Source organism: Coprinopsis cinerea (genome assembly GCF_000182895.1).
Source record: "Coprinopsis cinerea okayama7#130 chromosome 6 map unlocalized cont3.6, whole genome shotgun sequence".
NCBI classification, from domain to species: Eukaryota; Fungi; Basidiomycota; class Agaricomycetes; order Agaricales; family Psathyrellaceae; genus Coprinopsis; species Coprinopsis cinerea.
This window is the reverse complement of record NW_003307539.1, coordinates 1,050,831-1,067,798: the sequence shown is the minus strand read 5'-3', so window position 1 is coordinate 1,067,798 and position 16,968 is coordinate 1,050,831. Positions and strand designations below refer to the sequence as shown.

The following is a 16,968-nucleotide window of genomic DNA, read 5'->3' as shown; positions in this document are numbered from 1 at the left end:
AGAAAAAAGCTGGATTTATGTGATCTGGAAACGAGCGACGGGCGTTGCTCGCCGCTGTCTGTGTGGAGTGGAGCTGTGCAAACTTCAAGCTGTCAGCTTCGCCCCTCAACGCACTCCAGCCTCACTGCAGATTGCGTGGGAACTCTGGGCGGGATCTATAATTTGCCCTCGACGCGACGCGTTTTGCCCTGTTTCGCCACCGTCATCGTCGCTCTGACCGTTTCTGACTCGACGAGCAAAGTTAAATACAACGACCACGAGCTCGGTACACGACGAACACGATGTCTGACTATGAGGAAGATACCCGCCCACCGCCCAACATTGAAACGGCTGGTCTGTTCAGTGGTCCCGTCAAAAGCAATAAGGTCTGATGAATTGGTGGTTTTGTAGACCCTGAAGACACTATCAAGATTCTCCTTGCGACAGACAACCACATAGGATATCTAGAAAGAGATCCTATTCGCGGTCAAGACTCCATCAATACCTTCAGAGAGATCTTGCAACTGGCCGTCAAGAATGAGGTATTGACTCCCAATGTGTCTCTGCATGGTCAGGGTTAACGGTGCCCAAGGTCGACTTTATCCTACTTGCAGGAGATCTATTCCACGAAAACAAACCGTCTCGAGACTGTTTGTATCAGACATTGGCCCTCTTGCGAGAGTATACACTTGGAGACAAACCAATCCAAGTCGAACTGCTGAGTGACCCCGATGAAGGAAAGGCTGCTGGGTTCTCGTACGTGATGACGATATTACCGCTTTGTCCAGTCATTCACGTCAAACAGATTCCCAGCAATCAACTATGAGGATCCAAATTTCAATATTAGCATCCCCGTATTCTCAATACACGGAAACCACGACGACCCTCAGGGACCCGGAGTCGTACGTCCACGTTATCTTGCCCCCCACTACGACTGACGCTCTCCAGAACGGCGCTCTATGCGCCCTCGACGTTCTATCCGTTTCTGGCCTTCTCAATTACATGGGCAAATTCGACTTGCCAACGTCCGACGCAGATGCAGCAACTACCGGTATCGCCGTTCGCCCTGTCCTCCTCCGCAAAGGGAGCACGAAGCTAGGCATGTATGGCGTTGGGAACGTCAAAGACCAGCGTATGCACTTTGAGCTTCGCAGCAACCGAGTGCGGATGTATATGCCCAAAGATAAAGACGAGTGGTTCAACATCCTTCTTGTGCATCAGAACCGGTGGGCTATTTCATAATGGTTAGGCCTTGCACTGTTGTTGACCTGGCCTTTCTTCAGTGTGAAGCATGGCCCCCAGGAGTATGTCCCAGAAGGCATGTTCGATGATAGTGTCGACCTGGTCGTCTGGGGCCACGAACATGACTGCCGCATCATCCCTGAACCTGTTGCTGGCAAGAACTACTACATCACCCAACCAGGTTCCTCAGTCGCCACCTCACTCGCAGATGGTGAAGCTATTGAAAAGTAGGTTGATACTTTATTTTCCCCAACTTCACCATTCTCACCGAAGCGCAGACACGTTGCCCTTCTCGAAATCAAGGGGAAAGAATTCCAATTGACACCCATCCCTCTGCGTACCGTCCGCCCATTCGTAATCAGCGAAGTCGTTCTGGAAGATGCGGCTGAAGAGGAGGGTCTCGACGTCAACGACCAAATGGAAATCACCAAATACTTGAAACAGAAAGTGAACGATCTGATCGACCAAGCTCAAGCACTATGGGAAGAACGCAACGCTCGCTCAATCGAGGCTGGAGACGAAGAAATACCACCCATGCTCCCACTCGTCCGCCTTAAAGTCGACACGACGAACGTGACGCAGACTTCCAATCCTATCCGGTTTGGTCAGGAATTCCAGGGGCGGGTTGCCAATCCCAGAGACCTGCTTGTGTTCCACAGATCCAAGAAGGCAGGGAAGAGAGGCGCAGGCAAAGTCGACATTGACCAGCCTGAGCTGAGTATCGACGATCCTGATTTGACGGTATCGGAGAAATTGGCTAAGGTTCGGGTGAAGACGCTTGTGAGGGAGTACCTTGCTGCGCAGGAGCTGCAATTGCTGGGAGAGAATGGGATGTCGGACGCCATCCAGATGTTTGTGGAGAAGGATGATATTCATGCTATCCAGACGTGCGCCCTTGTGTTCCCCAATGCCCTATTTTTTGAATTGACGCGTTTCAACTTGCTCTAGACATGTGAACAAGTCCCTCAAAACAATGTTGAAAAATATCAAGTCTGATGAGGTGGATGAAGATGACTTGGACGACTTGTTGGCCAAGGCGAAGCAGCGACAGGAAGAGGAGTATCTCGAAGCCACCAGAGCTGGTGAATCTGCCAAGGGCAAAGTGTGTTTCTCTTTCTTGCACTTATTAAAACCCACTCTAATGCCTTTGTTAAAGGGAAAAGCCAAGGCGACGGACGACGACGGTGGAGCTGCCTCGGATGACTCCATGCTTATGGATATCGACACTGGTGGAGGAGCTACCTTCAACATGTCCGACGACGACGATGACGACGAGCCGCCACCACCTCCCAAGAGGCGTGCCGCCACTAGTCGCGCCACGACTACTAAGAAAGCACCTGCTAAAGCCCCGGCAAAGAAGGCTACTACCACGACAGCTCGGGGCCGAGGGAAGAAAGCCGCTCCGCCTAGTAGCGACGATGAAGTGATTGAACTCGACGATGATGAGGACGAGATTTCAGAAGAGGAGGTAGTGGCTAAACCTGTGAAGAGGACGAGTCGTGCGGCTGTTTTGAGGTGCGTTCGAAGAATTTTGTGGAGGAGGAGTTTGCTCACAAGTGTGGTTTTCAGTCAAAGTCAGGCACCAGCGAAGAAAGCGCCTGCTAAGAAGAAGACTCCTGCAAGACAGACGCAAACACAATTGAGCTTTGCACCGGCTGGAAGGTCGTCGAGAGCGGCTGCGTCCAAGGCGAGGTCTAAGATGGTGGTAAGTTTCATCGGCTTCAGTTGAATACAGCTCGCTCATGCTTTTGCAGTTTGATGATGATGACGATGATGATGACTGAACCCAGAGGGCGGTGACCTCCTTGCTACCTGTCATATACATTGCTACTAGCTATAGTTTCGCTTTCGTATGCGTTTCTTCTGTTGCTTGCTTTACTAATCCGACAGTGCGTTCTTGCTTCGGCAAATTGTGGGAGTGTGGGATTGGTACTATGATAAAGGTGCGATTAAAGACCAGACAGGGCTACTAGGTGTACAACGAAAGTTCATCAGCACGCCTTCTTGAGCTTGACCTCGAGGTCTCCAACCCGGCCGATGACGGAACTCGTAGCATGGTCTCGGATGAACTGGACGTTGTGGTATATCCCCTCCTTGTTTTTCTTCTCCACGACTGATCCGTCGAAAAGCGTGGCCCTCTCCTGTTGTAAAGGGGAATGGGTAAGCGGAGTCAGCCTCCATGGTATTCAACAACAAGTTTACGAACCGTGTAAGTGAATGGGATGGTGATTTCTTTCTTGTAGATCAGGACGGACAGTTCGACAGTGGTGTACGGTGGGACGCAGACGGTGGTTGACGTGGTGACTTCCTGGGACTCGGTGGTAGAGCCTCCCCAGGTATGTTCATACCCCTCGCTGAACGTCAACTCGCCCTCTCCAGATCCAACCATCGGCACTCCAACCGCAAACGTTAACTACACCAATCACCAATCAGCACCACCGCACCATTCGGAAGAAACGCACACACCCTCTGCCCGAGCTCAAACCCAAGTTTATTATTCCAATTTCCCTCTTCACTCTTCGAATACTTATACCCCACACTCTGGCTCGCCTCCACGCCCGTCAAGTTCTCCAACACCTTCTGCACAGCGATAGTAGGATTCAACTCTCCGACGACTTTCTGATCCGTCTGATACACGATATCGCAGATTTCGGTTTTCAAAGCAGCGCGCTCGACGGTGATCTTGTTCCCGTCGTTGGCGTAGGTGGTGAGGCCGATGGCGTAGCGCGGGCCGGGCCAGTGGACTTGGTTGTAGTTGTTGCTGAGAAAGAGGGAACCTGTGTCTGGGGTGTCTGTGCCAGCTGAGGCGGTCGCTGTGGATCCGCGTCGGCGGGAACTGGATCGAGCGCGAGAGCGAGAGCGCATACGACTAGAGGAGGCGGGTGGATGAGAGGTTTCGGAGACGAGGTAGATCTCGGAATCGTCGTCTGCGTTGTCGGTGGAGAGGATTTGCCAAATTTGACCAAGTTGGAGCGATCCAGCATCTTTGCCTCCGCCGTCCGCGGTGTCAGGAAGGCTCGCGGAGTAGCTTGACCCTCTAGGTTTAGGCGCTCGACAATGTGTGATTTGGAGGTAGTTTCCTGATGGTTTGCCTATGATTTTGAACTTCCCCTGCTCGCCATCAGATATCAGAATTACAGGTTAAGTTATTGAAGTAGGAAGCAAGGTATACGTACAGGTTGATCAGGGACGCGCATTATCTTGAATTGACAACTCTCGTCCAGTTTGGTGTGATCCCATCGGAGGCCAACACCCATGCCGAGGTGGTTGGGTACGCATTTGAGGTACCTTCCTCGTGGGTTCTTGAAATAGACATGCTCTGGGAGGATGAATTGCGATGGTGCCGTTGGCTTCTGCGTTGGTGCGGATTCTGAGGACACTGGTAAAAAAGAAACAATGGAGTCAAATATCGGATTGAGACGTAATAGATATCGCATACTGGTTGAATAAGAAATTGGATTGTCTGGGTGTTGAGTAACTGTCAGAGTTGAGAAGCCACTACGTTTTATAATCACTGCACCCTGACCAGTATCGAAGCGTCCTGTGTAGATGTCCTACTGCCTTCATTTTACGAGCGAAGGGTACTTTCCCATCAAAGAGGAATAAGTGCTCTCGCCACTGCACCCTCTCAGAGCGCCGCATTGCAGGTAATTACAGTGGGAGCTGACAACAGCGAGGAATGTAGACAAGCTTCTACCGCGCAGAGGCGCAGAGGCTCTCCCGAGGCAGGAAGCCTTATTGGTCTAAAAATACTTCCTTCAGGCCCACGAAGGTAATTATACCCTTTCTCGCTCGACCTGTCGTGGATGCTCCCGAGGCCCGCCACCCAGGCAAAGCACAAAAAGGAAAGGGAACCGACTCGGACGGATTTATCTCCTTCCTGCAGCCTTTCTCACGCTCCGAACTTCTTTCGAGTCGATGATGGCACTCGGGTTTCCGAGCGCAGTGGACCTTCTTCCACCTTCCACTGCTAGCCCGAGTTCTACCCGCTTCTAATCTCGCCGCCGTCTCGCCACTTATACCTTCAACCGGACTCTCCAGGGGATCCACTGTATCCCCATAGTCACCCTCAAGGCCAAGCACTTAGTGGGACGCCGCCAACGAGTTTACAGTTCGCGATGATCATGAACTGCAGGAAGATTGCAGATGAAGTATACGGACTCGCCGCACTGGCCGACGCAGACCCAGGATCGTCATCATCATGCACACAGAATGGACACGCACATGAGGAGAAGCAGAAGAAGTTGAGGGAACTGGCACCGCTGGTCAAGGAAGCGTTGGACGTGATCGACGAGGCGCTGGATACCCATGGGTGTGTTCAGGAATTCCAGCACGCTGTTTGAGAGGAATCAATGACCACTGATTTCTAAAGACAAGATGCCGTTGCTATTAGTTTTAATGGGGGCAAGGATTGTGAGTGTTACGTTTATAACTCTAACGGGAAGGACGCTGAACTGAGATTGGATAGGCACTGTCTTGTTACACCTGTACGCAGGAGCCTTGGCGAGGAGACTCGAACAAGGCGAAGACATGAAGCCAATACATGCAATCTACATCCCCGTACCCTCGCCATTCACCGTTCTCGAAGAATTCATTGAGGAAACCACAAAAGCGTACAACCTCGATTTGTTTGTATGCAGACCTGAAGCAACGACGATTGAAAGTGTCGTCACGCCAAAGGTAGCAGAGGGCGTGAAGGCGGATGACTACATTGGGAGACCAAAGGCTGTTGGAAAGGCCAAGGGTGGAGAGGGCATGAGGCAGGCGTTGCAGGCCTACAAGGACAGGTTCCCAAAGATTGCTGCCATCCTGATTGGCACGAGAAGAACGGACCCTCATGGTGGTGAGTGCCTTCCATGACTATCAAGGACGCTTGCTGAGTCGACACCATACAGCAACGCTATCCCACCGCAACCCAACAGACCCGGGCTGGCCCCGCTTTGAACGCGTAAACCCAATCATTAACTGGTCATACCAGGATATCTGGACCTTCCTCCGCGAACTTGACGTTCCTTACTGCAGTTTGTACGACCAAGGGTGAGTCATTACCCGATTGTTATCACGTTGCTTGATTGACCTCTGTGGACAGGTATACGTCACTAGGCTCAACGTACAACACCTTCCCCAACCCCGCATTACTCGTCTCACCGTCACCGATCCCGACATCTGCACTCAGCCCTGGCACGGCCCTCAGCCAAGTCATGTCAACCACCCACACTGAGCCTGGTGGTGGAGTGATCTCTCCCACAACTGCATTGGCGGAATGTATGTCGTCAACGCACATCCATAGATCTGGAACGACGTCCAATGGCAACGGCGTGGCGACACCTGGGACCGGAGATGTCAAGGCGAATGGCTTGTCGATAGAGACGGAGGTTGCTGCACCGAGGTATCTGCCGGCGTATGAGCTCAAGGATGGATCGTTGGAGAGGTCGGGGAGAGGGTTAGTCCCAACATTAATTCCTGATACGCGATGAACTCGGTGAAGGGTCGAGACTCGAGAAATTAGGCTAGCCCTTCGTAGAGGTGAGAAACGATAGACGTTGAAGCAGACTAGAAGAATACCAAAGACACTGTGCATTGTTAAAATACTACGTCTTTTCTTGATCATTACTAATTGAAGCAGCTAGATCCTGGACTTGATACAGTCCGGTCGTTGAGGACTTTGCTCAAAAGACCCTAGAAGCAAGTGGATTCTCGTCGAGCGGAAGGAGACGAAACGAGGAACGCGATGTTAAGAGGAATAGAGAAGAATGGGGAGTTACCGACCAGCGCAGGGGCGGCGAAGGCAGAGGCGAAAGCTAAGGCTCGAAAAGAATGGGGGGAGGAATGGGAACGTTCGAAGAGGAGGAACAGGATGAAAGAGATAGGAGAACTAGACGAACTACTGAAGTTCGGAATCCGGACCAAGAAGCTCAAGAGACACGAGATCAGCGCAGTCGTACAGATTCGGACAGGACACATTCCACTCAACCAGTATCTGCATAGAATTGGGAAGGCGGAAACGGCGACCTGCAGCTGCGGGAGGGGAGCGGAGACCCCAAAACACTACGTGATGGAATGCCCAAACTACAGACACGAACGACACGACATGCGACTGGAGCTACGGCATAAAGCCAGGGACTGGAAGTACATATGTGGAACGGAGAAGGGGATGAAAGAGCTGGCGAAGTATATTGGGAGAACGGAGAGGCTGAAGGGACTGGTGGTGAAACAAACACCCGAGTAGACATAGAACAAGCAGAGTAGAAGGGGGAGCCTCCTGCACGAAAGGGGTGAGGAGCGAGGCGGGCACACGATGGGGTAGTTACGATCAAGGACACTTAGATTAGCTTAACGGCCTTAAGCCACGCAACCTTACTTACAGGTACGGGTTACCTTCCTATTCGTGCTTAACCACCTTCGCCTAGGCGAAAGTGGGAGGGTACGCGAGTGGTCGATAGAACACAACACCGTTAAACTAGATAATTAGAGTAGTACAAGTAAAGTCCGCCTAGGGCACACCGCCCGATAGGACTATAATATGATTTTCATTCATTCATTCATTCATTCTCGTCGATGATCATCGCGGTCAGCCAGTGACGTCCACCGATAGGGGCGTGGGAAAGGATCTAATTGAGCGAAATCCATGATCCAAGCAAGCAGCTGCTCGCTCTCAACATCCGCCGTCATCGTCAGCCTCTTCCTTAAGTTCTCATATAAACAGCAGCCAGATAGCGTACGAGTGCAAGACCAAATCGACCCAGTATGACCAGAGAACTCTCCAGCGACGCCGTGATACTCGTCACAGGCGGCACAGGTCTCGTTGGAAGCGCCATTAAACATGTTATCGAGACTGAACCAGAGAACTCGAGATTTGGCAAACGATCTGGTGAGACGTGGGTGTTTGCCAGCTCGTCTGAAGGGGATCTGAGGTGCGTCGCTGTGGTTACTACGTTATCTATCTGTGAAAACTAATGGACGGTGCGGTTTGAATTAGGGACCCCGCACAGACGCGCAAGTTGTACGAAAAGTACAACCCTACGCATGTCATCCACCTTGCTGCTCTAGGTGGGATAATACCTTCTAACTCTGAACCTAGTTTAATGAGTTGTCTTCCTTGAATAGTCGGTGGTCTCTTCAAGAACATGAAATACAAAGTATGTAACCTTGTACGTGAATCCAAAGCGCCCGATTAACAAACCTCTTTCCCTACCTCCTTCTTCCAACCACCAACGACGCCGCCACCTACCTACCAACCTCTTACACCATCCAATCAATCCAACAGCTCTCCTTCCTTCGAGATAACATCCTAATCAACGACAACGTCCTGCACTCGGCCTACGAACACAAAGCGCAGAAAGTCATCTCGTGTCTCTCTACATGCGTGTTCCCGGATAAAGTGGAGTATCCCCTTGATGAGACCAAGATCCATGATGGACCGCCGCACGAGAGTAATTTTGGGTATGCGCATGCGAAGAGGATGGTGGATGTTCAGAATCAGTGAGTCGTCTGTCGTTTCGTTGTTCGGTTGTCCGGGCGGGGAAAATACGAGCCGTATCTTACTCGGAAACAACGTTCTAATTCGTCTGCGCGTTTAGTGCCTACAAGGAGGAGTTTGGGTGCAACTTTACGTCTGCGATCCCTACGAACGTCTTCGGGCCTCACGATAACTTGTACGTCCCTTCATCCCAACCATCTCCACCCTCCAATACCTAACACCCGTTTTGCCCTACCCAGTGACCTAGAAGACTCCCATGTTATCCCCGGTCTAATGCACAAATGCTACCTCGCAAAGAGTGCGTATAATCCCCCTCCTTGTTTCCGTCGCACCGCTTCATCTCATCATGCCACTTGTGCAAATAGAGAACGGCACACCCTTCGTAGTCTCGGGAAGCGGTAAACCCCTGCGTCAATTCATCTTTTCCTACGACCTCGCCAAACTCTTCATCTGGATGCTGAGAGAGTACGATGATGTCGAGCCCTTGATTCTATCTGGTACGTATTTTGTCCTTGCTTCCCTCATTTCTTCACATGTTATGCTTGTCCTCTGACGCTTTGTGCATCAGTGGGGGAAGATGAGGAAGTGAGCATTAAAGAGGTAGCGGACGCCATTGTCAAAGCTATGGACTTCAACGGCGAATACAGTGTATGTCTCCCACCTCACTGATCACTCGGTGCTGCCCATTGACCCGCCATGACAGTTCGACACCTCAAGGGCTGACGGCCAATTCCGCAAGCCCGCGTCGAATAAGAAACTGCTCTCTCTAATCGGTGATTTCGAGTTCACTCCATTCCAGCAAGGTCAGTTTTCATTCTACATCCATTGGTAACAGTCCTTGATGAAGATCATTCTCAAAGCTCTGGATCTCACCGCCAAATGGTTCTTGGAGAACTACGACACTGCACGCACGGGCTTGAACAAAGAAATCAAATCGAAGCCACCCGCGTAACTTTATAGACTGATTCAAATTACTGAAGGGCACGGGCTTCTTGGCGACCATAGACTATCTATTAGACAACTCGAACCAACCAACTTGTAATACTAGGGATTTTGATGGACTTTTTATACTTCGAGGGGGAAAGTTTGCGCCACATTGTGCATACGCTATTATAATTACCCTCGACTGGGTTGACTATGCGACCTATTATACAATCTACAATGTAATCCTAATCAAATACCAACGGCCATGGGGGAATTACTACTACAGTGGGTAAAATGGTGGTCCGTGTATTATCGAGCCCAAAAAGGTGGTGACGAATCGCGAAGAATGCTAACTGTACAAATCATTACACTAGTTTTGGTCCTCGACGAGGCTAGCTGCAGCCTTGAGGTCGGCCTCGACCATCTCCTTGACGAGGCTGTCGAAGTCTACCTTGCGCTTCCATCCGAGAACGCGTTCAGCCTTGGCGGGGTTACCATGCAGCAAGCTGAAGGTGGAGGTTAACCTTGGTTGTTGCCACCAGAGAGATAGACTCACTCGACTTCGGCAGGTCGGAAGTATCTGGGATCAACTCGAACTACAACGTTGCCAGTGTCAACGTCAATGGCATGCTCATCGACACCCTTGCCTTCCCATCTGGGTCACACAAGTTAGCATGAAGCCTCGAATGTAGCAACGCGACGAATGCGAACCTTATCTTCGTGCCTACAACAGCGAACGCCTTTTCGACAAACTCGCGGACTGAGTGGGTTTCTCCAGTGGCCAGGACGAAGTCTTCTGCTTTGTCTTGTTGAAGCATCAACCACATCCCCTCGACATAGTCACGGGCTGATAGGCGTGTTCACGTAAGGTAGGGCGGTGTGGAAAAGGTGGTGGACGTACCATGACCCCAGTCACGCAAAGCGTCTAGATTACCCAAGTACAGGCAAGATTGTTTGTTCAACTTGATGTCCGCCACGGCCCTGGTAATCTTCCTCGTCACGAAGGTCCTGCCCCGTCTAGGGCTCTCGTGGTTGAAAAGGATACCGTTACACGCAAACATACCATACGCTTCCCTGTAGTTGACACAAATCCAGTAGGCATACAGCTTGGCGCAACCATAAGGGGAACGAGGGTAGAAGGGCGTGGTTTCGCTCTGTGGTGTTTCGACCACCTTTCCGTATAGTTCGGATGTGGATGCTTGGTAGAAGCGGACGTGCTTTTCAAGACCACATGTACGGATAGCGTCGAGGAGGCGAAGAGTCCCGAGGCCGTCAACGTCGCCTGTGTATTCTGCCATCTCGAAAGAGACCTTGACGTGAGATTGAGCACCGAGGTTGTAAACTTCCGTGGGCTGGACTTGGGCGATGATATAGACGAGATTGGTGCTATCGCCTAAATCGCCGTAGTGCAATTTGAACTTATTCGGTCCTGGACATAAACTGGCGTTAGGCGGGGTAATAATTTTTCATCGAGCACCAGACATACTTTCATGCTGGTCTTCGTAGAGGTGGTGGAGACGACCAGTATTGAAACTGGACGACCTGCGGATGATACCATGGACTTGGTAGCCCTTGGCCAGCAAGAATTCGGTTCTGCGAGTCTCGCTTAGCGCGATTCACATGGCGGGCTAATGAGTCACGTACAGATAAGATCCATCTTGCCCAGTGATCCCTGGAGGCGTCGTCCGACGCGTCAACGACCAACTCTCTTCCACACAACGACGAGGACGACTTACCAGAGATGAGTGCGACTTTACGCTTGCGATATTCCTCGACGGGCGGGAGGTTTACTTGGGCGAAAGGCGGGGGGACGTCGACGATTGACATTGGTTTAGTGGGTATGGTTGTGGTTGAGGATTAAGGTGGATTGAGGGCGTTCTGTGGGTTTTATAGCGGAGGGATGACGTGGGACACGATCGATGGGTTGACCTGAACTGACAGTTAGCATCTGCTCCGTTGGTGCAGCTCGCCTATTTCCTACCACCTTGTCGTTGTTCGGGGAACGTCCTGGTCCTTCTCCACGATTTCGTCAAGGCGGTGAACAGAATATTCGCCTTCTGATGCAGCAATCTCGAGAGTTTCTGGAAGGCGTGGGTGGCGTTGAGGAGGAAGATGGGACGAGAGAGAGCAAGAGGTCACCGAGCCCGCCGACGACAGACCGTGTGCGCACATCAATTCCTGACCGCCGAGAACGCTGACAGTGATACCAAAACTTGTCCTTGTTCTTCGTCCATCTTTTCTCTCACCCTGCCCAAACTGTGCCTCTCCGTCGACCAGATCCATCTCGTGGCTGTAGTCGCGGTGGTCACGAGCGATAGAACAGCGAGATGCCCGGTCGCGTTTATTGTCCAGACCATTTGCACGACCCATGTCGGATCGCGTCGCCAACGCCCACGCAACAGGACGCTTCCTCCAAGCGCTGGCTCGACGGCGGAAAGACTGAAACGCCGACTCGCAAAGATCATTGAAACATCATTCTTTAAGCGCCGTGACACCATGCTTGGTCCCAGTTTTTTGACGTTCGAAATTCATACGGTATCAGTTCCCTGATCTTGTGCTTCGCATGTCTGATTGCTTTGCGAACAGGTGCTTCACTTGAGGGAAAGCTTCCCTGACCATCAAGGGCCTAGGGACCAAGTCCCAACAGGGTTCTGTGCGCTCACCCCTTGCTCGGAGGCCACCACGAGACAGGGGCCTTTGAAAGGCCAATTAATCGCTCGGCACAATTTCGTGAAGATGTCGCTTCTCTTCCACCTTCTCTGCAACTGTGCATATTAACATCGGCTGCTTTACGTCGGTCCTTGTTCTCGAGGAAGTACGGAAACAGCGCGAGCTGGAACCCACCGCTGGCGATACCCTCTGTCTTGAACTGGCAGATGTGGGGACGACAAGAATGCAGGCGACCCTCTGAGGGCCAGCTGGAGGTCACCACTAGTGGATGCACTCTTCCCCGACGGACGGCTGTGGGTTGAAAGGACAATAGCTGGACGACAAGAATGCAGACAGAGTGTCTCCTGAACAGCTGCTGAAATTCGCTGCGAATGGACAGGCTCTTGCTTGTACGACGGCTGTGGGGGCCCAGGAACTACAAATACAGAGTCTATTTCGACAAACATCATTCCCCCAATCGAGCATGAATTTCGACCACCCTCTCGAATGCAGCCTATGACCCGGGAGCGACTCCAGACAGCAGCGTACCTGGCATTAGGCGGTCCGCTACTCCAAGCTTTTTGTATTGCATTGAAAGCATTGCGAAAGGCGAAGCGGCGGGGAAAGCAACCGCCGTCCTATAGTCGAAAGCGAGGTTGTGATGAATGGCAGGCGGGGAACTTGGGAGGGAGGAAGGGGACGGTCCTCCCTCGTGATTTGTTGAGCATATCTGAACTAGACGGTCAAAATACGGTGGGTGAATTAAAGCTGTTAAGATTCCATCTAAAACGAGGGGGATTAAACCAGGTGTCAAGGCCTTTCTGGGAGCCAGAAACACCCTATGTCTGCGCGAATCAAGCCTTCGATGAGTTCAGCGACCTTACACGTTTCCAGTCGGTAAATCCTACAGAATTTCTCTTGCCATCGGGCCTGGCCATACATCCTCCGACCCAAATAGATGTGCCCCCGTTGATTCAAATCTGCGACCCTTTTCGTGGAACAACGATCCTCGATCTCCCTCCCGAAATATGGCTGGAGATTTTCTCTTGGACTGTGGCGTTCCACAACGGCAAGGCCGAGCTCTTCCGCCCCGCTCCCAACAGGGCTCCTTTGGTTCTCACCCACATTTGCAGAGGACTGCGCAGGTTGGCTATTTCGGCGCCTGAACTCTGGGTGACAATCTGCGTTGGACCGAGCCCTTCGGGTTATTTCCATGACTATAGACTTTCCTTGCTGTGGCACGAGAGGGCTAATGGGAGACCCCTGGCTTATCTTTAGAGACAGCTCTAGTGCTTTCACCCCTGGTTCGGTGAATTCACGGTGGCCTCGATCCCAGCTAGCGCCAATCCTCCCTGGAGTCAAATAATATGTAAACTTATTTCGACTCGCTCTCTACTATAACCATACACTTGTCCATCTGCGGGTTTGAGGGGGCTACTGTATTGTCACGGACTAGCGCTCATTCGATAAATATCATCGTTGATCCTCCCGAAGTCATAGCTCCTTATCATGGCGACTAGTCATATATATATACACTTTCTTATATACTTCACCTGTAATTTCCTCCAGTTATTTTGGTTCTCTCCTTTGAAGCCTTATCCCCTTTCAATACGATCCGGTCAAGGAAAGGCTACTTGGCAAAATCACGGGAAGTTGGCGGCTATAGTCCGTTTCCAAGGGTTACTTTCCTACTCTTACCACCACTCATGGTCACATCTAGTATGAAGTTGCGCGATGGATCATTGATATTGACCTCGATTTTGCCGCAACCGTCCTTGAATGACGGGCAAGGGATTATAATTATGGCGTTCCTGTTTCGGCGGCTTGGCATAGATCAGTCTTCCGCTTTTACCTTCATACCGTCGTTCAAATCGTCAACGACAAACGACGACGACGGCCAGCGATGAGTTTCCGGCTTAGAAGGGGCCTGCGGTGCGTGCAGCCCAACCATGTCTTCTTTGCCCTCTTCTCCGTCTGCCTCTTCGTATTCTGGTTCACCGGTTTTCGGCAACGACCATTCAACGACCTCGACGACCTCCAGCAACCACCCTCAACGACGAGCGACAAGCGGTCATGGTTCAAATCGCACAAAACGAAAGGAAAACAGTACTCCCATCCAATACCACAGCTAATGGACGAGGCAGAGCGCAAGTTTAACGAAAAGTTGGCAAGGCAGAGCAAAACGTTGTCTGAAGCTGTTGATGAGTACAGACGACGTTATCAACGCGAGCCGCCCAAGAATTTCGACAAGTGGTGGGAATTTGCTCAGCGGTTTGACGTGAAGATGGTCGACGAGTACGATATCTTGATGGAGGACCTGGCTCCGTTCTATGAGTTGCCAGGTGAGGAGATTCGTCGGCGAGTCGCTCAGGTACGTTCTCCGCCCCTCTGTCTTGGACGATGACGGCGCTCATTAGCATACTAGGTTGGCCAACTACCGTCTATTGACCTTGTCCGTGTCAGAAATGGGCACATCACAGTCGAGAATGTGCAGAAGGGCTTCCAGGATTCTGAAGTTAGCGCCCGTGCTCGAGGGTTCCGCTCGATGATGGGCAAGTTCGCGGATACGGTGAGTAATGATAGCGCTTCTTGAGGTAAATACTCTAACCATGGGTCAGCTTCCGGACTTGGATTTCCCTATCAACGCAAAAGCAGAAGGACGGGTCCTTATTCCTTGGGAACACCAGCAGTACCCGAACCTCACACGACAAGATTCCTCAGGCGGCGTCGAAGAAATGCTCGGGGGACCCTTCCAAGCAGATTGGCGGGGGGATGAAAACGTCTGGGAAGCCTGGCGTCGAACATGCTCTCCGGATTCGCCAGCTCGTCGCCTCTACGCATCAGTGCGCGACCCATTTGCGAAGAAGGTTTCTCGAGCCAACGTCTCTACTAATGCCGACTTTGAGTTTGCCGAAGGCACCTCTGCTTATCTGGACTTTTGCGAACACCCGCATTCGCATTACACTCAAGGACACTTCTTTACGGATTGGAGATCGATTCCGGTGCTGTATCCTGTGTTCAGCCCCGCGAGGACGAAGGGGTTCATGGATATTAGGATTCCTAGCCATTATTACTACGGAAGTACGAAGGGGTACACGTATGGCTGGGATGCAGAGCGAGAGGTCCTGCTTCCCGTTGATAAGATGGAGAAACCATGGGAGGAGAAGATTAACAAGATCTTCTGGAGAGGTGCGACTACAGGCGGGGGAAGCCATCCGCCTGGCTTCTCGCCTCAATACCATCGACACAGGTACGTCGTCATTCGTACGCTAGGAGGAAAAGACCGCCTGGCTCACGACCCTTTAGGTTCCTTCGCATGACTTCTGACACTTCCGACACCCCTCGCACCGTTACTTTCCCTCATCCGCCGAACAGCACTTCCCTCGCCACCGTCACAGTCCCAATCTCTACGCTTAACGAAGAGATTATGGACGCCGCCTTTGTCAAGGTGTCAGGGCTGTACCCGGGTGGCTTGAAGGCTTTGATGAAGGATCACCGGTTCGCAGAGCCAGTTCCACTAGGCGAACATTGGTCGTACAAGTACCTCGTCGATCTCGATGGGATGAGCTATAGTGGCAGGTTCATGGCCTTCCTCGCCAGCGACAGTGTACCAATCAAAGCCACCGTCTACACCGAGTTCTTCTCCGACTGGATCCAGCCCTGGTACGTCATGCGGGTGGTTTGACTTCCGTTCGTCCATCCATGCTAATGCTAATTCACTTCGGTTTTCCTCCTAGGCTTCACTTTGTTCCGCTATCTGCGACCTACAAGGAGATCTACAACATCTACGCCTTTTTCAACGGGCCGACGCAGTCGATGCTAAACCGCGTCAACTCGAGTCTAGCGCTGTTCTCTCCGGAGGAACGGGCTGGCATGTGGCCAGAAGACGAGAGAGCTAGGAAGATCGCGCAGGCTGGTAAGGAATGGAAGCGGACCATGGGACGGACGCTGGACATGGAAGGTGATTTATTTCATTTGACTACCTGCCTCTCCGTCGGTGCTGATACGAGACGGTTTTAGTGTACGTTTACAGGCTATGCCTCGAGTGGGCGAGGTTGTGGGCAGACGATCGGGATTCCATGAACTATGTGCCTTCATGATACAAATTCTGACCTCCTCTAAGCAGCGGTAGAGTGCTTCGATGCTTTGCAATCCTTTTTACACATAGACGTCCCAAGTGCGGAAAATGCATCATCCATCTAATGTATATCAAAGACTTCGGCCTGGCTGTTACTTATAGTAGTTAATCGTGCTCCTCGTGTGTACTAATAATACTTGGCTAGACTCGTCATTGACGGTGTTGTTGCATGTATATGTCGTTTATGCTCCTATTTGCTTACGGATAGAGTCATAACAAAAAGTTCTTGTAATTGACCTTGCCGTGTACGTTGAAGATGAAGAAGACCCGAAGTGGCGTCGGTAAAGGTGAGCGGGAGGCTGGCGCTTCCTCGCTAGCAAGTGCAAGGCCACTGTGCCTGTACGGTGAGCTGCGCGCTCCTGGTTTTCTTCGTTGACGAACGAGGCCACCATGTGTCCTTGACCCTTGTATAAATATCCACCCAATTTCCGGGTTATCGTGGTAGATCGAAAGGGCTCCCCTATTCATTAACTCAGACTGGGATTACGCGCGCGCCTAATTGCTTTAGGGCAGGCACGTTGACCAATGATTGTCTCAGCTTCGTAACTCGGTGTCT

The 16,968-nt window shown here is 51.5% G+C and overlaps 6 protein-coding genes across 6 annotated transcripts; 4 read left to right on the top strand and 2 right to left on the bottom strand.

Annotated features, from left to right (window-relative positions):
- Window positions 1-281: 281 nt before the first annotated feature.
- CC1G_10319 (double-strand break repair protein MRE11) lies at window positions 282-3,005 on the top strand (the record flags this gene model as incomplete). The annotated part of the gene is made up of 11 exons (XM_001837846.2): window positions 282-333; window positions 391-555; window positions 594-735; window positions 785-881; window positions 928-1,205; window positions 1,263-1,448; window positions 1,500-2,108; window positions 2,170-2,323; window positions 2,378-2,736; window positions 2,791-2,926; window positions 2,976-3,005. The coding sequence occupies 11 exons, from the start codon at window positions 282-284 to the stop codon at window positions 3,003-3,005; spliced, it is 2,208 nt and encodes a 735-aa protein (XP_001837898.2).
- Window positions 3,006-3,212: 207 nt separating this feature from the next.
- CC1G_10318 (hypothetical protein) lies at window positions 3,213-4,658 on the bottom strand (the record flags this gene model as incomplete). Its single annotated transcript, XM_001837845.2, has 4 exons — window positions 3,213-3,362; window positions 3,428-3,634; window positions 3,688-4,332; window positions 4,398-4,658. The coding sequence occupies 4 exons, from the start codon at window positions 4,656-4,658 to the stop codon at window positions 3,213-3,215; spliced, it is 1,263 nt and encodes a 420-aa protein (XP_001837897.2).
- A 681-nt stretch (window positions 4,659-5,339) lies between these two features.
- CC1G_10317 (FMN adenylyltransferase) lies at window positions 5,340-7,450 on the top strand (the record flags this gene model as incomplete). Its single annotated transcript, XM_001837844.2, has 6 exons — window positions 5,340-5,533; window positions 5,862-6,064; window positions 6,117-6,258; window positions 6,311-6,664; window positions 6,710-6,747; window positions 6,999-7,450. The coding sequence occupies 6 exons, from the start codon at window positions 5,340-5,342 to the stop codon at window positions 7,448-7,450; spliced, it is 1,383 nt and encodes a 460-aa protein (XP_001837896.2).
- A 441-nt stretch (window positions 7,451-7,891) lies between these two features.
- Window positions 7,892-9,653, top strand: CC1G_10316 (GDP-L-fucose synthetase; the record flags this gene model as incomplete). The annotated part of the gene is made up of 10 exons (XM_001837843.2): window positions 7,892-8,135; window positions 8,201-8,271; window positions 8,329-8,360; window positions 8,489-8,703; window positions 8,802-8,876; window positions 8,941-8,999; window positions 9,067-9,198; window positions 9,270-9,349; window positions 9,405-9,504; window positions 9,562-9,653. The coding sequence occupies exons 1-10, from the start codon at window positions 7,969-7,971 to the stop codon at window positions 9,651-9,653; spliced, it is 1,023 nt and encodes a 340-aa protein (XP_001837895.2). The 5' UTR covers window positions 7,892-7,968.
- Window positions 9,654-9,795: 142 nt separating this feature from the next.
- Window positions 9,796-11,458, bottom strand: CC1G_10315 (GDP-mannose 4,6-dehydratase). Its single transcript, XM_001837842.2, has 7 exons — window positions 11,362-11,458; window positions 11,270-11,297; window positions 11,112-11,218; window positions 10,527-11,054; window positions 10,337-10,472; window positions 10,182-10,280; window positions 9,796-10,131 (listed from the first exon to the last, which is right to left on the bottom strand). The coding sequence occupies exons 1-7, from the start codon at window positions 11,450-11,452 to the stop codon at window positions 9,996-9,998; spliced, it is 1,125 nt and encodes a 374-aa protein (XP_001837894.1). The 5' UTR covers window positions 11,453-11,458; the 3' UTR covers window positions 9,796-9,995.
- Window positions 11,459-14,134: 2,676 nt separating this feature from the next.
- CC1G_10314 (capsular associated protein) lies at window positions 14,135-16,637 on the top strand. The gene is made up of 6 exons (XM_001837841.2): window positions 14,135-14,645; window positions 14,700-14,843; window positions 14,893-15,524; window positions 15,581-15,937; window positions 16,012-16,235; window positions 16,295-16,637. The coding sequence occupies exons 1-6, from the start codon at window positions 14,178-14,180 to the stop codon at window positions 16,372-16,374; spliced, it is 1,905 nt and encodes a 634-aa protein (XP_001837893.1). The 5' UTR covers window positions 14,135-14,177; the 3' UTR covers window positions 16,375-16,637.
- Window positions 16,638-16,968: the final 331 nt, after the last annotated feature.